General features: G+C 42.5%; 2 protein-coding genes across 8 annotated transcripts in view; one reads left to right on the top strand and one right to left on the bottom strand.

Annotated features, from left to right (window-relative positions):
- The window catches only part of Clec20a (C-type lectin domain containing 20A), a 32,656-nt gene extending 18,691 nt beyond the window's left edge, over positions 1–13,965 (top strand). The window contains exons 6-13 of the mRNA XM_040278021.2: positions 1,372–1,437; positions 3,148–3,513; positions 4,457–4,555; positions 6,063–6,151; positions 6,471–6,711; positions 9,670–9,786; positions 10,618–10,706; positions 12,695–13,965. Of these exons, the coding sequence (XP_040133955.2) occupies positions 1,372–1,437; positions 3,148–3,513; positions 4,457–4,555; positions 6,063–6,151; positions 6,471–6,711; positions 9,670–9,786; positions 10,618–10,706; positions 12,695–12,793 (1,166 nt within the window). The 3' untranslated portion in view covers positions 12,794–13,965. The remainder of the gene's footprint in view (positions 1–1,371; positions 1,438–3,147; positions 3,514–4,456; positions 4,556–6,062; positions 6,152–6,470; positions 6,712–9,669; positions 9,787–10,617; positions 10,707–12,694) is intronic.
- Positions 13,966–18,184: 4,219 nt separating this feature from the next.
- Rasal2 (RAS protein activator like 2) overlaps positions 18,185–24,144 on the bottom strand; it is a 323,464-nt gene continuing 317,504 nt past the window's right edge. For 5 of the 7 annotated variants that reach the window (XM_021722624.3, XM_021722625.3, XM_021722627.3 and 2 more), the window contains 2 exons: positions 21,916–21,946; positions 18,185–19,163 (listed from right to left, as the gene is read on the bottom strand). In XM_021722624.3, coding sequence (XP_021578299.1) covers positions 19,021–19,163; positions 21,916–21,946 — 174 coding nt within the window. In that variant the 3' untranslated portion in view covers positions 18,185–19,020. The remainder of the gene's footprint in view (positions 19,164–21,915; positions 21,947–24,144) is intronic. The other 2 variants (XM_005319764.4, XM_005319765.5) reach the window with 1 other exon arrangement.

Genomic DNA, 24,144 nt, shown 5'->3' with positions numbered 1-24,144 from the left:
GGAGAGTGTGGAGTAGCCACCCCTGGGAGATGCCCTGCTTCTTGGGAGCTCAGTGGGTGGAACCAGTCTCTTTGGCCACCTTTTCAGGAAGTCTGCCATCAGTACACGATGACATGGTGCTGGCTCTCGGGAGCAGCCTCCCATCCTTGCCCCTCACCTGTCCGGTCTTGCCCCTGGTAGCGCAGTCCTGATGCTGAGAAGATCATGCAGGGAGATGGGTGAAGACCACACAGCATTTTCCTGATAAAAAGGGCCAGTTTCTGCTTTTTTTCGTCAGTCAAGGCTCAGCCCAAATCCATACCATTCTTTCCATGCAAATAGGGGAATGGAGGTCAGCTTGCTCTACTCCCAAGTCACGGCCACACCATGTCTGTCATGGGACCTTGAGTCATCATCGCCTGCAGTGGCCTAGAGTTGGACTCTGGGTTGCCAAGAGAATAAAGAGATTTCTTCGGGTGATAAGGGGGCCTGGAGTGAGGAGACCTTGCAAAGGAAGGACTGTATGGGGGTCTTTCCCTGCTCCCTCCATTGTCTTAGAACTCCATTCAGACATGTCCTGACCCCACGCTCTCCTTCTCTGTTCTGTAGACCCACTGCCAATACACAGGCCAAACCACCATTCTCTCTTCTGAGTGGGCCCTCTTGCTGCTTCAGTCTGTTCTGGGCACACAGTCAGCTTTAAAAAATAGAAATCAAGCCAGGCGCAGTGGCGCAAGCCTGCAATCCCAGCAGTTGGGAGGCTGAGGCAGGAGGATCTCGAATTGAAAGCCAGCCTCAGCAATGTCAAGACCCTAAGCAACTCAGTGAGACCCTGTCTCTAATAAAATACAAAAACTGAGCTGGGGATGTGGCTCAGTGGTTGAGTGACTCCTAGTTCAATCCCTTGTATCCTCCCCCCAAAAGAAACAAACAAACCATAAATCAGATTACTATCTTTAAACATGGTCAGTAGGTCCTCCTAGCAATTAGGAGACCATCCTTCTTACAGCCAACAGGCCCTGCCTGCCCTCATGCTTCATCTCCATCCTTCTCTCAGTCACATCTTTCTGCTCCCCAGACCCATACAGCTCCTGCCCACCTTGGACCTGTGCCCTTGCTCTGCCCAGGGCAGGCTGGCTCCTTCTCCTATTCTTTTCCAGAGCAAACACCCTGCTTATTTTATTGCTGCCATTTCCAGGGACATAGAATAGCACTAGCCACCCAGTAGGTGCTCAGGATATATTTACTGGATCAATGTAGAAAGGAAGGAACCATCTGTCCAGCCTTCAGCAAGGCTTCTCTGGGCTCTAACTTGGCAGCAGCTGGTGCCCACAGAGGAGCCAGGGCAGCCTCACCCTTGCCCCCGTAACTCAGGCTGTTTCTGTTTCACAGACCCTGATGTAAGGTACCGCATCTCCGTGGAGCCCTATCTCAGCCTGACCACTCTTCCAAAGCAAGGTATACACCTGCTGCATTTTCTCTTTTCTGCTTGAACTCCTCTACCTGGCTGGGTTGCCTCTGCTTCCGTACCCCTGCCCGACTGGCCATGGGCTCCGCTGTCCCCAGAGTGAAACCAAGGGAGAGATTAGTACCTTTGTTATTCAGATGGGTCCAGAGGGGGAGGTGACATGCTTGACTAGGTGACTTGGGCAGTGTCTCTTTACATCCTGTGTACTAACCCATCCATCTAGAGAGGGTGATTTCTCTCTCAAATTTTAACCCCTTGGATGTTATTACTCTATAGAGTTTCTTCATATCTGATAGAAAGAAATTCTATGACAAACAAAATACAGTTGATCCATTGCTTTGTACGGTTGGCTGGATAAGCACGGGTAGAGGGAATGGCGCAAGCTTCCAAGGCAGGTGGACCTAGGTTTGAGTCTCTTCTTGATAGTGAATCTGACATGAGTTTAGGTGAGTTATGTCTCCTTTAGTCTCCTTTCCCTCGTCTGTGACATGCAATTAATATCTATGTCTCAGGAATAGAGTATTTAAAAAGATGATATAGGCCACATGCATAGCTCATGGCAGGCATATACCAGGTGCTTAATAGAGGATAACTTAAAAAAATCAATTTAGATAAGGAAAGTGTTAGGGAAATAGTGGTAAATTGGGGGTGAGCAAGCCTGTGGGAGAGTCTGGGAGGCCTTATTTGAATGTTCGGATGTGCCCCAGGTTCTGCACAGTGCTTCCTTTCCAGGCCTCCGGAATCAACACGTCAGGTTGGGTGCCAGCTGCTCACATCCTTTCCAAACTTTCCGTGTGTGGAGTTACAGAGGCCTGGGCTTATGTACTGCAGAGGAGAAGGGCCTGGCGGTGGGCAGCCTCCTTCTGGGACCTGGCCCAGTCTAGTGCCAGGGAGGGACTGGAGGTCGTGGAGGTGGGAGGCTGGTACCTGGTCTGCTCCTTGGGGAGCAGGCCACGGGGGATGGTCTGCTGCGCCTGCTCCTCAGGTCTGCTGTGCACCAGGCTCCCCTCTTCTCCCTGGCTTGCCTGACACTGTGAGCCTAGGCACATCCCACTGCTCCTCCATTCTGCCTCCGCCCTAGAGGCAGGTGTAGCCCCTGGAGATCACAAATGAGGCCAACTCAAATCAGGATCATCTTGACTCCCTCCTAACTTTCCCCCAAACCGTAACTACCATTCTATTAAGTGCTGTTTGCATGCACTGTGCTCAGTTAATTATATACCTGGTTTCACGTGATCCTGACCTTAAGTACTATTATTATCCCCACTGGACAGATGAAGATATCGAGCCTTAAACTTAACTCTTAGGGCCATGTGGTCATAAGAAGAGCTCTTAATTCCTGCTTTCCTTAATGTTTTCTCCCATAGATTAGCTATGATATCTGTCCCATCCATTTTCCCAACCTGATATTTAGTCTGTCTATAAAATTGTGGGTTTTTTAAAAAATACTTTTTTTATATGTTGGTGGACCTTTATTTTGTTCATTTATTTATACGTAGTGCTGAGAATTGAATCCAGTGTGTCACACATGCTAGGAAAGCACTCTACCACTGAGCCACGACCCCAGCCCTTAAAACTGTGGTTTTGATCAAACTTAACACCTGAGGACTGGGGACCACAGCTCTGTCCCAGGGGCAACGGAGCCTGGGCTATCAGAGATCCAGGACTTCAGGCCTGTGATCTCTGTTCTTTGCCCCCAGCTGAGGTCCAGATTGGTGGATATACCTTCATGAGATTTGAACAAGTAATGACGTGGACCTCGGCTCTGAAGTACTGTCGCAGCCACTACACAGACCTGGCCGACCTGCAGACGGTGACCGATGAGGCAGGCCAGCAGGCCCTGAAGTCCGTCACAAAAGAGACTGAGGCTTGGATTGGCCTCTACTTCAATGCAAATACCAGGTCTCTGAACTGGTCCAGTGACTTGGGTGCCAGCATCCCAAGCTGGCTTCTGGTGCCTAAGTTTGACCGAGGACTGTGCGCAGGACTCCGGGCCTACTCAAAATATGACCCTCAGGTTTACACAGTGGTCTGCTCTTCCCTGCAACCCTTCATCTGCTTCTACGGTGCGTGAGAAGTCACTTCTGCTGGCCTCAGGTCACTGAGGCTAAAACAAGATGGGAAATGGGTCCACTTGGCAGCAAGAGACAATAAGGCTAGACCTGAGGAAGCACTTTCAGGCTTCGAGAATAATAATTTTGAAGCAGTTTCCTAAGATCCTTATACTCTAAACTTGTGATAAAGTAATATTATTTTAATTCTGGGGATCTTTAGGGAATGGAATAGAACCCCTCTAGCCTTAGGACACGCGCAATTAGCAACAACAATGTTACTGGACGATGAAATGAGTAAGATCCTGGGGTTTGGAATCAGGTAGATTTCAGCACCGTCTAGAAATCAGGTGGGCAGTATCTCTGAGCTCATCTCTCAGCATCTCTTTTCCTCATCTCGGAAATATACTTAACAGAGTGAGATTGCTGATCCCAGCTCACAGGACAGCTTTGAGGGCTGCCTGGGGGGAAGGGCCTAGCAGAGACCCTGGCCAGAGTGATCACTTAACAAATATCAGCTATTTCCATTTTTATTGTCACTCTGAAGGTACTGGGACCGGAGGCCTCTCCTGATCTGTGTATAATCACGACTCCTTACCTGTTGGCAGTCACTCCCTGCTCCCCCAGCAAGCCCTCATCTACTGTCCCTCAGTGGGGGTGGAGGGCTGGGGGTTGACCTATTCCTGGCTGTTCCTTTTGGTGTTTTGGAAATAATGAGAATCCTGATCCTTATCTGTAAAATACATAACAACCTCTTGACTATTGTGAGGACAGGAGATGGTGCGGGGACCCCTCCTAGTGAGTGATCAGCACACAGTAACCCAGTAACTGCGCCCTTTTAAGTCTGGCTGCCGTGGCAGGAGGACAGGGTGCCTGGTGTGACTTTTCAAGGCTGACAGCCTGCTGGGTGTGACAGACAGACCCTGCCCTCATGCTTTCTCTTTGTATTTTCTTGCAGACTCTGTCACTGGACACAGGGAGTTGGCAGAGATGCCTCCGCTCCTGTCTGCTTCCTCCTCCGATGTTACTGTGGGGACCACTCCCAGGCCGAGCATAGGTGCTTTGAGCCTGGTTTTGACTGGATCTGGAGTCTTCCAGGCTTAGGGAAGTAGAGAAGGTGGCTTGCATGCAGTAGCCCAGGTTGGGGGCCCCTGGGACTCACCCACAAGAGCCAGTGAGGGACCAGAAATGAGATGAGCCAACTGGTGGCAACCGAGGGCCACTTATGCAGGGGAGACTCTGCTCCAGACACTGCAGGGTCATCCAAGGGTAGGGGGAGGAGGACTTGATCACCATCAACCTCCCGTCTACTTGAAATAGGCCTCTGAACTTGTAGCTCCAGGGCCAGGGGACCCCTGAGAGGCTGTGCAGTCTTCTCAGGTGAGGTGACTTAGACCTGGCCCAGGGAGAGAGAGAGAGGCTGAATAATGCTCCCGGAGAAAAATCATCAGAGAGCTCTTGAGGTCCAGCCCCAGAGAGGGAAGCACCATAGAGGGGCCAGTCAAAGTGCCTTCTGATTAGGGGATCCTCTCTGGGGAGAGAAGAGGAGAGATGGGACTACATATGGGGACGTATCTGTGAATGACAGTGATAGCTATTAAGCTATTATCTCATTTTGCTTCCCTGGAGTTCTGAAGTTAACTAGCATAACTGAGAGCAAAGTTACAGTTCTTCTAGTCTCCTTATAAACTCCCACATCAGACAAAAGTGTCATTTCCTTTTTTGAGGATACAGAGAAGTTAGGGGAATTGATCAAGGTCAAACAGAGCTTTTATTAATCCACTATTCAAACATTAAAAAATGGTGATGGAGCCTGCCCCAGCCCAGCAACTTGGGACACAGAGGGTGGCAAATTCAAGGTCAGCCTTAGTAATTTGGCAAGGTGCTAAGGAACTTAGTGAGTCCCTGTCTCAAAACAAACAAACAAAAATAAATAAATAAAAAATATAAAAGGGCTGGGGATGTGGCTCAGTGGTAAAACACCCTGGGTCCAGTCACCAGCACCAAAAACAAAAACAAAACCCAACAACCAAAAACCAAACCGAAACTCCAAAACCAACAACAGCAAAACTTGGTGTAGTGGTCACGGGTATGGTGGGACTCAAGGAGAGCGCCTCAGCTCCTGTTAATTATCCGGTATCTGGAGGGATGACTTTACCACTGGCTGAGGAGGAATTGGCTTGCAGCACCCCGGGGCGTTGGGTGGGCAGCTAAGAGGAGCTGCGAGTGTGCGCATGTGCGGGCGGTGGCGCTGAGGGGTGCAAGCCTCCTTTCTCTCCAGAAACTGCTTCAAAGCCTGTCTCCCTGCTCTAAGGTCTAGCCTGGCACCCCCTGGTAGTCCCAGGCCCTCTGCCTGTTTGGGCCGGCCCTGGTGGGGTCACTCCTGTGCACCCCAGCCTCCGAAGGCCGGCCACCTCCAAGCCTAGCAAAAGCCCCAGGCCTGACGCAGGGTCCTTCCCTCCACCGCTTCTGGCGCCACCCTGGCCCCACTTTGGCCTGTGGCTGGGTCCTTGAAGGGGTCCTGGTCTCAGCTGATCCCACAGTAGTCTTCTCTCCTGCCCTAGGGACCAGCCTCAGCACCGCGGGTACCTTGCAGGACCAGGTTACAGCAGAGTGGCCACAGCAGCCGGGGAGCCTGCAGCCCACCACCCAGGTGCCAGAGACCCCTATGCTCCCCCTCAGCAGGCCCCACGATGCCCCAAGGGACAGTGCCAACAAGCCCTCTGGCAAACCCCAGGCCCCTGGGAGGTACCTCCAGTCCCCAGGAGGGGCTCAGGATCCTACTGGCCACTGCCCAGAGTGCGTCTGCGGACTTTGAGCCTCTGTCACTCAGCCCCACTGGTCTAGCGTCTCCAGGAAGCCCCTCCATCCCACAGGAAATGGCCAAGACCTCCCTTGTCACCACTGAGAGCATTGGTGACCCTGTGCCCTGGGGGGACTCTATTACCTATGGTGGGCTTGTGACTCCGCAGGAGGTGACTGAGGACCCCTCACTCGCCTCCACCCGTGATGCCCCAGCGGCTCCTACGTCAGCAGGTCTGCCTGGGTCCTCCACATTCACCTGGTCTCGCGGCTCCGAGCCTCTGGGGAGCTCTTTAGGGCCTGAAGAAAGAACTTCGGCCGCACCAGTCTCAGGGAACCCAGCAGAGTCCCAAGGAGCAACTGCGCACCCTGCGTCAGCAGCCCCGAGCCAGGCAGCCCCGAGCCAGACAGGTGAGAGCCGGCCAGTCCACCAGGCGACCAGCACGGTTTCATGAAAGAGGTTCGTGGCATAGACGTTAACTAGTGAGGTGGAAATAACACAGGCCCAAGCACCTTTTTCTATGACCAGGTCCCAGCGGCTCTCCCCTCCAACCACCCGGTGGGGCAGCAAGGCTTACTCAGGACTAGCAGGAGGGAGAGGGAGGGAGAGGGAGGGAGAGAGGGAGGGAGGGAGGGAGGGGGGGAGAGAGAGAGAGAGAGAGAGAGAGAGAGAGAGAGAGAGAGAGAGAGAGAGAGAGATGAATTCCAAGGTCAGGGTCAGTGATTGGCCTCAGGGTTAGTTGTCAGTCACACCCCCACACGAACAGGCTCTTGCACCTGGAGAGGGTGGGGAAAGCTCCCACACAGTTTGGCCAGCGCCTCACACCCAATCTGGGAGGTGCCCAATCACGTGCGAGAATGGCTTCCCACAGGCCAGGAACTCAAATGCCAGCCCACCCAAGTCTCTGCTGGGTGAGCACTCACTCCGGCCTGGGTTGGAGGCCCTTTCTTGGGCTTCAGAGGCCAGACCCCAAGCTGGGGAGCTGAGGGCTGGAGTTGCATGTTAGGCCATGGTCAGCTGCGCTGTATCCCAGGTCACTGTATAGGAGCTCCATTTTGGTTAGAGCCAGTTCACCAACCCATCTTTCCCCCAGTAATAATTTAGGATGGAGATGGGAGTAGGGCAGGGAGATAGATATGCGAGAGAAATACTCTATTTTACCTGCAAGAGCAAAGTCTGACAGCCAAAGGTTGGAACACTGGCTGAACTACTTACTGTGTGGCCTTAGGCAAGTTTTGCAATCTCTCTGAACATTATTTCTCTAATCTTTAAGGAAAATGCCATAAAGGGCCTCTCAGTTCTCGAATCTGGTAGACAGTTAAAGGTAATTGTTACCATTTTAATCTCAATTCACTAGTAACAGGCTTAATACCCTAGCTTCTCCAACCCCGTCCTTACCTTACTCGATAGATGGGGCTCACCTCATTCTCATTTTATTAGTTACACACGATTATGAATTGTCAGGATTGCAGACCATCGGGAAGGAGCTGTTTTGTACTTCTTTTTCTCTCTCCCATGCCTAGAATGCTGTTTTGCACATAGGTGGCCTAATTCAATAACATCTTTAGTACCTGTTTTGAACAAGGTTTAATATAAAGTAGTAATTGGACAAAAGATAAAATGAAGAATTTCACTGGCAAGAAGTACCACCAGAAGGTTCTCCCTTGCCTGGGCTAAGGTGGATATCAAAGTGTGTGGTTTGTTTGGGGCTGTCAAACAGTCTAGTGTGACTGGGGAAAGGAGTGTCAGGGCATGAGGAAAAAAAGGTGGACTGGGGCCTAATTCTACAGTTAAATAAGCCACTAGAGGATTTTAGCAAATGAGCAAAATGCTCAAATTCATTGCTTCCAGAAGCAAGGGGGTAATGACAACATGGGATTAGCATTAGGATGCTAAATTTAAAAAGCATGATTCCAGTTATACACACAATAGTCCCAACAGTGACAGGAAACAACCATCAATGGTTAGAAAAAGATTGGGAGGAAATGTGTGAAAATGTGATGAGGATATGGGTGTCCCCAACTTTCATGTTTCTAAATTTCACAAATTTGTTCATTTACTGAAGAAAAGTATAAGGCTTTTCCTGGGGAAAGTAGAGAGGAGGCCATTAGGAGAGGTGAACTAGGAAGTACGTAGGGAGGGCTGGTGCACAGCACAGGGAGCAGAATCCAGGTGGGATCTGGGGGTGCCGGGTGGGGAGCGTCACGAGGGAATCAATTTTACATTGTTCACAAGTGACACCAATCAAAGAAATACCAATACAAACACATTAAATGCGTAGTTCACTAAATCATAAAAGTGCAGGTTTAAAAAAAGATACTTAAAAATTATTTAAAAATTCATTTTTTTCCACCTACCAATTTGGCAAAGATTTGAAAGGGTGGTGAGAATGTAGGAAAAACACAGCTTGCCAACACAGGGGCTTGGTGGAAACTAGTGCTGCCCTTTGGCCAGAGGGTGTCAAGTTTTGAAAGGTGCAGGAATTTTCCTGCTGAAATTCTGCCCTTAGAAATAAGGAAATAAGAACTGAGTACAGCCATGCACCCACACCCTCCACACAGGGCTGTTTGCTGTGGCATTGTTTTCTACAGTGAAAAATTAGAAACAATCTAATGTCTATTGAAAGCAGATTGGTTAAATAAGTTATGTACATTTGACGAAAAACTATGCAGCCTTTAAAGGAAATAAGGTAGGTCTTTATGCCTTCAAATGTTTAAAATTCAATGTGTGAAAGATATTTTATGGCAAACTGTATTGGTCGTCCCTAGGTTGGATAAGGGGGGTACTTTTGCTTAAATAATTTGTAATAATATACCATAAAATATGGATATGTCCATATTTTAAAAAATAAAAAAAGACCTGCAAGCCACCGACAGGATTTGGTGACAGAGCATGAGAGAGCTGGGGAGACTAGGACATCTCAGTGTATGGCCAGCTACACAGGAAGAGGGAGGATGCTGGGAAAGAGGCTGCGCTTGGTTTGGGGTTCTATCCCTTGATGAGGTATCAAGTGTCCCTGGTTGCCATGGTGAGGTTGTGTGTGACTGGCAGATAACATAAGGGCATTGGGCTTCTTGGGCTGTGAACTACTGAAAGAAAAAAGTAGGACTGAGGACAAGCCTCATAATATTGCTCAAGTCCTACAAATTCTGACATTGGGGTGCTTTTTGAAAGATAATGGTGTAGCAACTCAAGGGCTGTCATGAGAGCCTGCAGGGGTAAGTTGAGGATTGGTGGGAACTAAGCTTCCCACAAAAGGGTGGTTTCTGTAGCGCTGAGTACATGGCAGTGGCTGCCTTTCTGACTCCGTGTCAAATACCTTACTCCTGGCTGAAGTTGCAATAAGCCTTTATTTCCCCCTTCTCTAGCTGTGACAAGAGTAGACAGTTGCACCGATAGAGACATAGTTACTGCCACTCGGGTCCAACATTTAAGCTCATCTAGCCACCCAGAATCTAAAGAAAAAACATCAGCACCAGAATCAGGTAACTGCTTCTATTTATCAAGTTCCCACTCTAATAACTGAGTAGTTAAGTCTGGACAGTAGGTCCTTAGTCCAGGTTGTCAGGACCTTTTTGTGAAAGACAGTATGGAATGTTGGGAACAGGGATAGGAATTAAAGATGTGGATTCTAGTGTGATCTCTAGTGACTACAATGAACACTTGAGGGGCAGTTTTCCTCACTTCCTAGTCTCTATTTCTCATCTTCAATAGGGACACAGAAAAGTACCTGCCTGGATCACAGGTTTGTTGTGGATGCTCAATGAGATACTTATGCAAAAGTACATTCTAAACTATAAAATGCTATCCAATTATAACAGTCCTTCTATGAGGCTGTAATTCCTATGGTGATTATGTTTGGCTCATGGCAGAAAACTCTACTTCTGTAGAGTTTTCTGGGGCAGAGAGCCCCCAGGAAGCGAGTATTTCCAGCATAGTGTGGAACATCTCCTTAACAGATTAAAAGGAAGGCAAAAAATACAAAAGAGTTGGAAAATAATTCCTGATGGGAGGCCAGGATGTGTGTGCATTTGTGTGTTTGTGTTTCAGGGGGAAGGGGGACCAAGTTACACAAGTTTCAGGGGGGGAGGGGACCAAGTTACAAGCGTGGGACTATTCTTTCAAGACACTAGTTGTATGGTCCTAATTGTGGCTGAGCATTCTCTTGGTCCTCAGTTTCCCTTCTTTTTCCTTTAGAACTCCTTAATCACCACATTGCATCTATGGTATCCAAGGGCATTACTGACTGCTGTGAACTTCAAGTTTCAAGCGGTTACAGGTAATCCCCCTGAACTAGGAAGCACTTTCTTTTTCAGGTGCTTACTCTTTTGGAATCCTGAAAGCAGATTTTGCCATTTCAATTTCGATAGACCAAGAAGAGATGAAAGACCAATTTTTGAGAGAGGTGAGACTTCTGTCCTCTTCTAATTCTGATCAGTCTGATGACTTGACAGTGCAAAGTAATATTATCAAAAACAATATATTTAGGAAAAAAATACGGAAAAAAACCCATTTTGTTCTGCCATCACTGGGGTTCTTGGTGACAGGTTGGTTATGTGCCAGGATGTTTTCAGATCTTTTTCTTAGCCTTTATAACATTTTTCCTGAGCTCTTTTTTTAACCTCCTTTATTTTTGGATCAGGACAGCCAGAAGGACCTGAGTTCAAGTCTTGGCTTTGCACTTATTTGTGTAACCTGGGCAAGTAACTCAGTCTCAGTGTCAATTTCCTCATGAAATAAGAACCTAACTCATATGGTTGATGTTCTGATTAAATGATAATATTCCATACAAAGTGCTCAGCAAATTGTCTGGCACACTTTGGTACTTAAAAAACATTCTCTATTAATTATCAATATTAACATTATAATGTGTTCTGAATATATGTTCTAGACCTTTTTCTTCTTGTTCTTTCAATGTATTGTGGGATAGGAGATTGTGAAGAGGAATAACTGTTCCTAAAACACTGATAGAAAAGTCTCAAACTGATTACTGAGCATGGTCTAAGGGCCTGGTTTTCAACTATATCAGGTAATAATCATAGTATGTCTAGCTGGAGAGCACCCTAAAGGATCATCCAACCACTGGACATCACAGTTTTACATGCAAAGAAATGGACTGGCATTTATCTAGTAGCTTGTCACAGTTTATTCATAGGGTCAAGGAAATAGCACCCAGAGGCAATTCATTCTAGAATTTCACAAAATCACTTTTCTAGAAAGACCAGTGGCGTGTGTGTCTGTGTGAGTGTGTGTTCTGGCCAAGAGAAGAAAGGGGGACTATAGGGCTTATGGTGCAGTCTGCTATGGAATGAACAAGTCCAAATCAGGATCTGATAAATCTCTTAGCCAAACTTTAAGTAATAAAACCACAGTGCTGAGTATCAGGGCTACAAAGAACTTTTTTCAGGGATGGGAAGACAGTATTTTTATTCCTTAGGGTTGAATGTTCTGTACTGGGTCCTGGCCTGGGCCCTTAAGCCCTCTTTGGGGTTATATTCACTGAAGCTTTGGCACCAAACCAGAAGCCATCTACTGTCTAGTTTAAATTGGAGCCAGTGGGACAATTCCATCTTCTGGTCAGCTTTGTGGGAATGTTATCTATTCCATAAATGGGATGACCATGTTAGAAAAGAGACTTCTTTCTACCTCACAGATTTAAAGAATGGAATTGGTAAGGTCATTGTGTGTGTGTGTGTTTTGCGGGTAGGGGCAGAAGGTTCGGTGTACATTATCAGTTTTTGTAGCATTTAAAATTCCAAATGGAAGGCAAGGAAATACCTATAGCTGTCTTATCCCCATTTCAGGAATAGAAACAAAACATTCTAACACACATCCCCACATAGTGCTTAGAACTTGATATGGAGTAGTGGCCTTCAACCCTGGCTGAAGTTAGAATCCCATGGAGAAGTTAAAAAACAAAAAAAACAAAAAACAAAAACCTGGTCCCAATATTTATCCATTCAATAGTGGAGTTCAGGAAGCATCACTACTTTACAAACAAACAAAACCTCAAAATCTCAAAAAACTTTTTGGTAATTTTGATGAATAGTCATAATTGAGAATCATTAGTTTAATTATTTGTTTTATTCTTTGCCATCATCATCATCATCATTTTTGCTAACAAAACTGATTTATGTACTTTCCCACTGATGTTAAGTCCTAGTGGCAAAAGGCAGGCAGCTGGAAGGAGGCTAAGAAAAATAAATAAAAAAGGGTATGGCAGGACATAAAGTGTACACATGTGGATAGAGCTAAGAGAACTATAGGACCATAAGACAGCATCAATAAGTTCCCTCTCTTTTCCTTTTTGGGATACTGGGATCAATTTCAGTACTTTGTACTTTCCCACTGAGCTATACTCACAGCCCTGTTTCTTTCTTTTTGATGTTTCAGATTCAAGAAGTCTTAAAACTTATGTTAGGTAACCAGCAATTCAGATTGAAATGGGTCGGTTTTGAAGTGAACAAAAAGCAGCACAAGTCTACTAATTAGCAGTTTCCTTTTAAGCAGTTTTCTCTGGATTTTCAGTGAATTTGAGTTTTTTAATTTCCAGAAGAACACTATTAGAAATAACTCAGAAAATGTGAAGAGACATAGACCTAAAACTTACACAAAAGAAAACTACATATGAAACCCTCGCCTTGGATTTTATAGAATGAATTAGGTAAACAGAGAAGATGGAAGTATTTGGGAACAATAACCTTGAGAATGACACAAAGAAGGACAAAAAGCCTGAATCAAACAAAAATCTTGAAAATAAATTCCATTAATCTCTTTGGGGAATATAAGAGAAAATAGTAGTGATTTCAGCAGGAACTGGAAGAAACCATTAGCCATAAACTATAAAAAAAAATTCAAAATTTTTCAGAATGAAGAGCTCTCTAACATAATACAAACATGTTAATGTCAGTTATTTGTAGTTTTTTTGCCTATATCTAAGAAGTAGTTTTTTTTTTTGGTTATTTTTACCTGTAAGTTGGGAAATTCTAAGGCACGTTATTCCTAACATTAAAATATTTCTTCAGAATAATGTCCTTGCATACATTTCATTCTGTTTTGTTCACGTGTCCTCAGAACCCAGATGCATGCTAGAAGTAAGATAGTAATATGTCAAATACAGTAGCAACTTTAGTCTGAAATGTTTAAAGTTAAAGTTTATTTGTATTCTTTGTAGGAATATCAATAAAAGACCTCAAACGTATCTATATCTGTACATGTACAAGAACCGTCAAAAATTATTCACAGAACAAAAATAAATCTTCTTTAGAACAAACCCAGGTAATGAAATGCAGATATGGATCTCACATATGGAACAATCTAAGTGCTACTTAGCACAAAAATATGGCTTTAAAAATAAAATAAAATCTCGGGTTTTGTTTTTCTAAGGTGTATTTCTCTTTCTTGAAATAAAAAATAAATTATTTAGAGTTATCATTGTAAAATATTCATGTGTATTAACACATTCTTATTAAGGCCCTGGAGATGAGAAACAAAATCAAATTTAGAAGGTAAATTAATCAGAGGTGTAATCTGGGTAAATGTACTGCTGTTTGAGTTGATTTCAAGATAACTAAGAAATGTCTAAGCACCAGTCAAAATTTAACCTTTACTATTTTAGTTTTGTTGCAAGATAGTGGTAATTGAGTTGATCAGTATTTGACCTTTTGGTGAATTGGGAATTGAAATTTTCCCTTGGGAGCTTGGAAATGACACAAATATGGTATTTATACATAAATATTTGCACCCTCACACAGATGATGGAGGCCCCTAAAACAGCTTCTGTGGAAATCTCCACTGCACCAATACATAGATCTGGTTCTAAGTCCCAAAATTTAAAACTTCCTAGGGAAACAATAAGGGACATTTGAATGAAAAATATCCATCAAGTAGGAAATTAAAATGCATGCTGCAATGTGGGCCAAAAGTACCACTTTCTTTCCTTGGATGGCTCACTCCATTTGCCAAGCCTAGCTGGGCTGGTTACAAACACGTGAGGATTAACTGACCCAGGAACCAAGGCTACTTCTTTCTGTGTCCTACAGTGATACTCAACTTTCTTTCTTTAACTCCCTTATGGTATCAGTAATGATATCTAGGGTTCTTGAGACAATGTCAAACCAAATCAAGTTCAAGTCATTTAACTTATATATACATATAACACATATAGTACATTTTAAAGAGAAGAGAATGACTGTCATAAAATCTAATAAATGAAAACATAAAACCTAAAAACCCAAGAAAGTTTTGGAATCACTGCATTAAATGCATTAACATTCATAAAAAGGAAGCCCTAGGAATTGTGTTTTCTGTGGGTGTGTACATTTTCTACAGTAGCCTTTCTATAATAGATGCATTTTAAGAGTGAGCAAGGGCTATAGATCCTCCTGTGTCCTGGACCTCTGGGCTACTAAGGAGACTGCTATGCATTACTCCTGCTCTGGATCATGTGTCCTCCTTGGGTTCTTTCTCATCAGATATTTATCCTATTTCATACAAATTTCATCACTTTTGTCCTTTCAAAACTCAAGAGCATTCATAACTGGGTCATGACGAGAATGCTTCTAGAACTAATAGTCATTCAAAGATGAAGACAGACTATTTAAAAATTCAACACCTCAACATTTCTTGCTTTTAAGAAACTAGCATAAGTCCTTTCAATTGATATGTTGATTTAAAAAAAATGAAGTATACCAGGAAAAGGGCATGAAGGCAACTAATTACTGCTAGGGCAAGCAAGGGATTTTACTACTAGACTTGAGAAAGGGAAGAACAGAGAAGAAAGCCCTTTTGGCTTTCTACAATTGGTAACAGAAGGTGGACTTGAAAACTGTAGCTGAAAATGCATGAACCATCAATCCACAATTTGGAGCCACTGGGTCTGATGCGGTGACAAGTCTAGTCTGGTTGTCAAGCTTGGGGTTCAGTCACAATGGACTAGACTAACAGGACTAAGGAAACCCTGAAGAGGTCTGCATTCTTCAGCTCAGTCCCATATAGTCTTCAGAAACTCCAAACTGGAGATAACTAGAGCTAAATCTAGATAGAAGCCTACCAAATACTAATGTAAACTCTCTTGATGTCAGTTGTCTTTCTCTGGGACTTCCAAATGAGAACTCTATTCCCAGTTTGGTGTACCCCCGAGGACACAGTGAAAGCCAGGGGTCTAAGGAAGGAACCAATATAATAATCCACAAAAAGGGAAGATCTGAAAAGTTTTCCCTGTAAATCAAGCTCAGGATCAAGGACATAGAGTTAATACATTCAGCAGTCTTAGACAGAAAAATCTTAGCTCTTCTTTACTAGCCAACCCCATCACAGAGAATGGTGGAAGCAGACCAGTCAGAAAGCTAATTCTGGACAACTTGTTATCAAGAGAAAAGCAAAAGCTATAGCTGCTTGATGACCTCATTTTGCAGAGAGCCCTAGACCCAAAAAGTACTTTGATGGTAGTGCCTGGAACACAGTAAGTACTTAAGTGCTTGTTATAGTTATAATCTCCTTCATGCCATGGCTTTTATTGCAGAGGCTCAAGGAAGAACAATGGCCTGATGGAAATTTAACTCTTCTTGCTGCTTTGGTCTGAAAAACTTATTGCTCCAGTGATACAAAAGGGAAATGTGAAGCTCTTTGCATGAGTTCTATTAACATTTTCTTTGCTATTGGCCAAGATGGGTTGTTATCTAGATAAGCACTTTACAAGCACTTTACCTGAATTCCAAATTCCATTCAACCCTGGTACATCCCTACCATGTGGTGATACACTGGGAGAGCTAGGCAGCCATCTTAATCCATCAGCTTCTCTTCAACCGCACACCTCCTTCTAGCAAAACAAAAATATGTACCTACATGGGCTGAAGCAAAGTCAATTAACAATACCCCAATAAAAATTATACCCTATTAATTGCCTTCTTCCATACCTAAAAAATAATCTTTCAGAGTAAATTCTATAGATTGCAGCTTTACTAAAGAAATACTCAGAAAAATATTTGGATAGGAGTAAGCTCAAAGGATAATCTAAAATTTAACATCTAACATCAACTCTGAACTTCTTTTCTTTTAATTATCCATTATTATTATCACTATTATTTTTAAAGTTTCTTCTCTTCATTCAAGATAACCTGATGGTAGAGGGCTGCATAATTTGTCCAAATACTTTGGCCACTGAATTATCCAATGCAAATTGCCCTCTAAAGAGGTTCCAGAATGCTAAAAAGATATTTACTGAAAACATACTTGGTTTTTGTCTCCTTCCAACCCTTAATATAATATGATAAGCCCATTGTAATCAATAACCAACCCTTGAAGAGCTTCCACACCTTAGTACAAGACATCACCCTTGTTACATACTTAAGGCCACTGAAACGACAGTCCTTTATACCAGGTTTTCTGCAGCACAATTGAAGACTTTTTACAAAGAATGGATTAAACATTGCTAGAGCTGAGAATAAGCCACAATCAAGAACAGATCTACGTTTATATCCTCCCTCATCCAACAAAGGACACTACTTCAGAACTGGCAATATTTTTTCCTGTTGAGTGATTTTGAGCACAGTGTACCCCCAGACTGGAGGAAAGAAAGAATTTACAGAAACTACTAAGGGTCAACAAAATACCCAAGTACCAAACAGCTGGCGTGAAGTCTGCAGTTCTTCTAAGCACAACAAAAAACTCCTGTTAAAAGATTTCTGCCTGGAAGAAACAGGGGTTGTTATGAAGAAAACTATTTAAAAGGTGTGGGTTGGGGGGCTCTGGTGAGGTCGCTGAAATGCAAAGTTCAATACAAAGATCCACCTGAGAGAGATCAGAGTCAAGAGTTGGAAGGCAAGCCTGGGATTCAGTGGAAAGGAAGGCTTGGTGTCTTAAGTCTAGGCTTCAGTCAAGAGGGTACTATACCTGTTCTCTTGTTCCCTTATAAGAAACATTCACTCTATGCACATGTCTCCCTTGGTCTTTTTCTCTCTCTTCCCTTTTTCCTTTAAAAACTTTTTTTTCTTAAAGTTTGTAATTTAAAATAACATTAACTTATTTGAAAAACATTGTTGCTTTCTCAATATAAAACAATAGCTTGGATCTTGCTTAAAGAGGATTTAAGACCCTTTTAACATTATATCTGTACATCTGACAGTGTAGAAGGCATGAACATTTCCTATTGTGCAATTATATGTACACGTGTAAATATATATGTGTATGTATATATATATATATGTATATATAATGTCTGCTTAACATGTAACATTCCATTTCTGGCAATCTAAGTTGCATTCCAGATGACATTTCATACCTCTGGAAAAAAGGAAATCCTTTTCTATGACTTTTAATCTGTCCTATAATAAAGCCATGGAGGACAAATGTTGAGGCTGGGTCATTATTGCCAAATCTACAAGAGCATGGAAATAACAATTGGAATATGCCATTCTAACACTTTTGATTTTCTTTTCTTTCCCTCCCTTCCACCTCCTTCTTCTCCTTCTTCTTTTAAACAAGACTAATCACTCATAAGAGAGATTCTTCATATTTTGATTTCCTTTCCAAATTTTACTGAGGAAGAAGCAATTTAAAAGTTGAAGATGGAGATTAACATAAATTTGCTAGTATAATGGATAAAATCTTTATCCCAAACAAAATTACAGCTTACAAAAAGAAAAAAAATATATTTTTAACAGGAAATAGAGATTTCTGCTATGTTGTAGTTAGCCCTTTTCTGTGTGGAAGAAAGGGTGTTTATTTTGAATGGCTTAAGCACAGCATATTTGAATGACCTCTCCAGGGGAGAGTAATCCTGTTGATGACTGATGACTGCTCCCACCATGGGGAGGAAAGGGCAGTGGACATGTGAAAATGGAGATGGCATACAGAGACACAAATATTTAGTTTTACAAACTGTAAAGAGGAAAAAGAACACCCTTTATTACAACAGGAGTAAAAATTAAAAATCCCCATTATCTAAAACAGAAAATTTCCATCTGCTATAGACAGAGGAAATAAACATTGACAGGAGTTCAACAGAAATCACTCCTAAAGTCCGGCTGTGATGCAACTACTTTTATCTGTATCCTCAGAAACAGCAAATCCCCAAATCAGATTAACTGCCTGACAGAACCAGTCTTGGTTGATTAGTGGCATAAATTACTGTTTTGTATGGATTTTGGTATTTGCATTTTTTTCCTAAAAGATGAGGGACTAGAGTGGGGTTTTTAAACTGGCAGATGAATCCCTGAAAAAACTCATTCTGACAATGTTCTATTGCACTCTATGTGCTTCTATCAGATAGACACTTGGTCTCTACCTACTGAACCCATAGGCTCATATTTCACACATACATAATTCCTACTTTTCCTCCTCTAACAACTGCAGTGCTTTCAACAAGAGGAAAACAATAATAAAAATAGTAATAATTAAAAAGATAATCTACATTATTAACTTCCTTTTGGTATATTACAGTGGTATTTTCTGTACATGGCCCAGAACTAAGTTCCCTATGTACATAGAGACATGGAGGGAAAGCATTGACCTTGGAAGTCTTCGCATTATGCCCTGAAAGACAAGGTTCCTTTCTTCATTTAAGAGTTTCTCCCCATATTTCCATTTTGACATAGCAACATTCTGTAAACCTCTAGAGGCTGGGTAAAGTGCTGGGGACAGGAGAGCTGGTAAATTTCCTTCTGTCTCCTTCCACAGTCTGTATTCACAGAGCCCATCAGCAGCTGCTGTTTTTGAATTCACCATTCTCCGTGATGGAAAGCTTGGTGGGGTTGGTGGGGGAGATGCCATTGCGGACCTGCATGCTGTACCGCTCCTTCACTTGGGTCAGTGCACTCATCAGTCTGGTGTTGGCTGAATCCAGGGACACGATCCGTTTTTCCTATAACACAATAACCATGGCTTTATTCAGGCTATATGGAGGATATAATGGCCTTTCTTTACTGGATGACTAGTCCAATGCTTTCTCTCATACAGCAGTACGCATGGTGCTTCCCAAATAAATGGAACGTCTCTGCCTCTTTCTGCACACTGGTTAGGGTCAGCTGCCTCTCTTTTCTCTTTATTTTTCTCCCTCTTTTCTCCTTTAAGAATATAAAGACTTAATAATCTCTGGAACACTAGGCTGTCCTATGCAATGGACACCAAGTGTTTCTTCATATTATACAACTGAGGTGTCAAGTTGCCTTATTGTATTTTAAGCACTTTTGGTCAAAATTAGAACATGGAAATTAGGTGGCAAAGAAAGAAGCACAAGAGGTTTCATTTCACAGAAGAGAAGTGCATGTGATCTATGTATGGGTTCTGACCCCCCCCCCCAAGGGCATAACAGTCACACTTGAAAGAATTCACATTGTGCTCAAAATTAAAACAATACATGGTGGCAGTTTAAAGTCACCAACAAGGTGAGGATGCAAGAGCAAGAAGAGATAAAAGCAGCCAAAAGCTCAGACCAAGGAGTTATTTGAATATAGGGAGGGAGATGTGGCCAAAAAGGGGATGCTATAAACATAACACATGAGAACACACAGAGAACACGGGCTCCTAGACCCATTCCAGCTCAGAATCATTCCAGGAAAGCTGTCCAATACGCAGAATACTTTCATTTTACTTTGGAGTCTCTGAAAAAATAATGCTTTAGAATCAATATTTTGGAACCAAGCATTGTTGAATACACACACAATAAAACCAAGGGGGTGATGGGGAGAAAGGGTAAAAAAATTTAAATGAAGGAGAAAAAAAAAGAAAAGTAATTTAAAGAAAAAAGAAAAAAGTAATTTAAAGAAAAGTAGGGCAAGCTAAGTTTTCTTTTTTAAAAAACCATTTTATATCATCACAAAGATCAGGGGGAGACACTCATCTTAGCTTCAGCAGCTAGGCACAACATCCCAGAAACTTCCCAACATGAATCCATCATTTTCAGAAAATAAGCTTACACAGAGAAGGACAATCTTTACCTATGCTCATGAAATTAAAAAGAAAAAAGCCCCAAAGGAACAATCCTAAAGTCAAAAGGAGATTTCCTATCCTGTTTTTTTTTAATATTTAATTAAAAAAAATGTACCCAGGAAAAATCATGGTAAATTGGAGTCATAGTAAGGTTCAGAGAGAAGGCAGGAGGGTTGAGAGTTGCTGTTGTTCCTTGCTATAAAAGCAGTAGCTACAAGTGCCACCAATGTAGCTTGGCTTTGCCAGGATACAGGCTGCCAGGAATAAGCAGAATGAACACCACTGTCTTGGGGGTAAATTTTGGGTAAAACCCCAGAAAACTGGCATCAAGCAATGTTTTCCTTTCACCTCCTACTTTGCTGGGAGAGAGGGAATCTGTATGGCAGCAGTGCTCTTAGCTACAGTTTCAAAAGTATAAAAAAAAAAAAAACCCACAAAAAACAACCCAACCCAAAACTTTCCACTTATGATTAGCCTTTAAAAAAGGCTGGGGATGTGGCTCAAGCGGTAGCGCGCTTGCCTGGCATGTGTGCGGCTCGGGTTCAATTCTCAGCACTACATACAAAGATGTTGTGTCTGCCGAAAAGCTAAAAAATAAATATTAAAAAAACTCTCTCTCTCTCCTCTAAAAAAAAAAAAATTCCTTTCCCGGATAGAGAAGTGGAGTGGTAAGATATATAAAATCAGCATTATTTCTGGGTGCAGTGGTGCATGCCTATAATCCCTGTGACCCAGGAGGCTAAAGCAGGAGGATCCCAAGTTCAAGGACAGCCTCAGCAATTCGGTAAAGGCATGTCTCAAAAAACAAAATGCCTAGGAAGTAGCCTTGTGATAAAGAACCTCTGCTTTCAATCCTCAGGACCAAAACTAAAAAAAAATAAAAAAAATAAAAAAAAAAAGGGAAAAGAAAAAAATAGCATTATTAACTAACTACGAATCTGATATAAGATACTTCTTTATTTTGGGAGGGGTAATTCACTATAAGGACAGAAAATAAACTCAAGAAACAAAAGATAATAAGGCTTTTAAAAAAATTTGAAAAATTATACCTAGTGGAGTTTACTGGAAAAACAAGTTCAAATCTTTTAAAAGCAAATAGGTAAGACCTGGCCAGTGGTTACCAGAAAACAATAGGTAGTGACAAATGCTCCCTGCCCCCTACCCCACTAACCCTGTATGGTAAGGAATAATCTCTGTAGTAGATTATTAAGGCCTCAAAACTAAGGAAAGCAGGATATTCCAGGGTTCATTAAAAAAAAAAAAATCAAGCATTCACAAAAACTGTTTCATTCTTAAAGAGTCAAAAAGAAAGCTAAGAATGATTTAAATTCTTATTACATACAAAAGTAATAATGTAGCCAATGCCTCCATACCCCCACTATGCAGCTGAAAGCTTTCAAGTGGAGAAATTTCATTTAAAAGATTCCCCCACTGCCAACCTCAAAATAAAACAAAAAGTAAAAAGAGAAAAAAAAATCAAATAGGAACTTTTGAAAGTCAAGCTCATTTGGCAAAAACTACTCTTGACATTGTGACTGCCTGAACTGGAAGGCAAAGCAATCTAATTATGCCTGACAGGAAGGATTTCAATGTGGGGAGTGGCAGGAGCTGGAATGTGTAGGAGGCCAGTGCACTGGGTCAAGGCTGGGAACTGCTCAGCTAGAGAACGGATAGGGTTTACTTGCCTGTTTGAATAATCTCATTTCCATTTATGACCTGTAATTTAACACAGTGGAGATATCACTTGCAACAGTAACCAGGCAGCTGCTTTGCTTCTCATGGGAGGAAGCCCTTCTGTTCTCCATCTGAGTTACATGGAGAGAACCTGAGAGTCACAGCGTCCCTTCATGCTTGGGAGTGAAAGGTGGCACATTCCCTGTCTGATATTTAAGAAGTGTTTCCTTTCCTTAGTTCCATCATTAGGATCCCTATATCTGAGCTATAAGGTACAGGACTGGTGATTCTACCACTTAACCACAGAGTGCTCATCTTTTTGTAGTTCTAGTTAGAAAGTGGCTGACACAGGCCTGTGCCTTGCAGCATGAACTGATTCCAGGAGAGGGAGAGGCTGAATTCAGTATGGACAAGTCTTTCCTGCAGGGCTGCTAAGAGAGATGAGGAGTGAGAAGTACTAGAAGTTTCACTCTACCATAGAGGAAGCAACTTGATTCATTTTAGAAATATTTTTTTTTTTTTTTTTTTTTACTATCAGTGGCACCAAGGGATACTTCAGGGATAGAAAAGCATGCTACCTAACTGGGAAGCTTTTCACCGCCAAACAGCTTCATTGTAATAGATGATGCCAGAAGGGTTGCTCTGCTTCATCAAACACTTAAGAAATAAGGTTTAGTCTTATAAGAAAGAATTGGAAACAAAAAATCATTCATTGCAAAGGATGCCAAAATATGTTCAAGTCTTTTGCTACAAGAGTTTAATATATCAGTAAACCAACAGTTGGGATTGAAACACTTTCCTTTTAAGAATACTACATATTTTAATTGTCTTTAGTGGTTATGAATTGTCTATGCATGGTGTAGTGGTTTTCAAAATGTGGTCAAGTGAATTCTCCAAGTATTCTTTAGGGATCCACAGCGAGTCTCTGCTAAAATAATTAATTACATAGTAAAATCTGAAGTTAAATCTATCATATTTAATCAACTCCAGTATGTTTTGACCCATTAGTTGAAAGTGATCTGTTGTTGAATGGCTACTGGGAGCAGCCGGATATTGATTATAGAAGGGGTACTGGTTCCATCAAAATAGTCCAAAGAACAAAACTATTTGACAACCTTTGTCAAGAGGCCATCCTATAAGCCTAACATTGATTCTTTGAGGACAGCATTTCTCCCATCCTTGCACAGTGACACCCTCTGGTTAACTGAGAAGATGTCCTTTCTTTCCAGAGTTTTTGACCATTACCTCCCTGGCTTTTACCCTCTGTGACTATGATCTCTGCTACATACCCAGCTGTCTGCCCCTTCATGTCAAAAATAGGGGGCTGGTTGGGTAGAAACCGATAGAGGCTAATGATGGAGCTGTTCTGTCAGCCAACATGCACAGAATCACAAACATGGTGCAGCTAGGCTCCCTAGGCTCAAGACTGATTGCATTAGACTAGCTGAAATTATAAAAAAATTCTATTTTATCTCACCAGTACTAAAATCTCTCCTGGTGTAGTTATTAAATCTCTCCCTGCTTTATATTGTTGTATTGAAATTCCAAAGGTGAAAAATTATCAGGATTAGTTTTCCTAATTAAACTGCCTTCTTTATCCAAGCTGTTTTGCTAAAAATCTCTGGGAAGAATTTTGATAATATGTACAGCAAAGTAGCCTTGTCCCCACTACATCTCCCTTACCCACTATGGGGTACTGAGAAAGATTTTAAATAAGGGACCAAATAAAATAACCGCAGATCTTTCTTCTGGTTCTTAGTAGGTTAAAATATCCAGAATCTTCAGATTCAAGAGTCCAAAATATTTTGGGAACCCCACGGATGAGATAGCATCACAATGCACAAATTCCAAAGGTGAAAAATTATCAGGATTAGTTTTCCTAATTAAACTGCCTTCTTCACTCTTAAGATTAGTGTCTTCAAAGAGAAGGAGGCCCACAAAGCATTCTTTCATGACTATGATTTCAGCCACACTCCTGATTCCTCTGAAAAAAACAAACCCATCCCATATTGATCCTGTAAGAAAACTAGACTGTTAGGTGCATGCTTAAGAATATTGGGGGCTCTAATATACACTGACTACTGGCTGATATGGAGAGAAGACAGTAGAACATTTATGCATAAAGTCTTTGCACTCATTTCATAGCTTAAGGGTGAGAAATGCAAACATGGCTGGTTGTCTTCAGAGAGGTGGTCCATTCACTGGCTGGGGGACACTATCAAAACTGCATCTGCCTTTTG

The sequence above is a fragment of the Ictidomys tridecemlineatus genome, chromosome 10 (assembly GCF_052094955.1).
Source record: "Ictidomys tridecemlineatus isolate mIctTri1 chromosome 10, mIctTri1.hap1, whole genome shotgun sequence".
NCBI classification, from domain to species: Eukaryota; Metazoa; Chordata; class Mammalia; order Rodentia; family Sciuridae; genus Ictidomys; species Ictidomys tridecemlineatus.
Note: the sequence above shows the minus strand (reverse complement) of the source record. Positions and strands in the feature narration are given on the sequence as shown.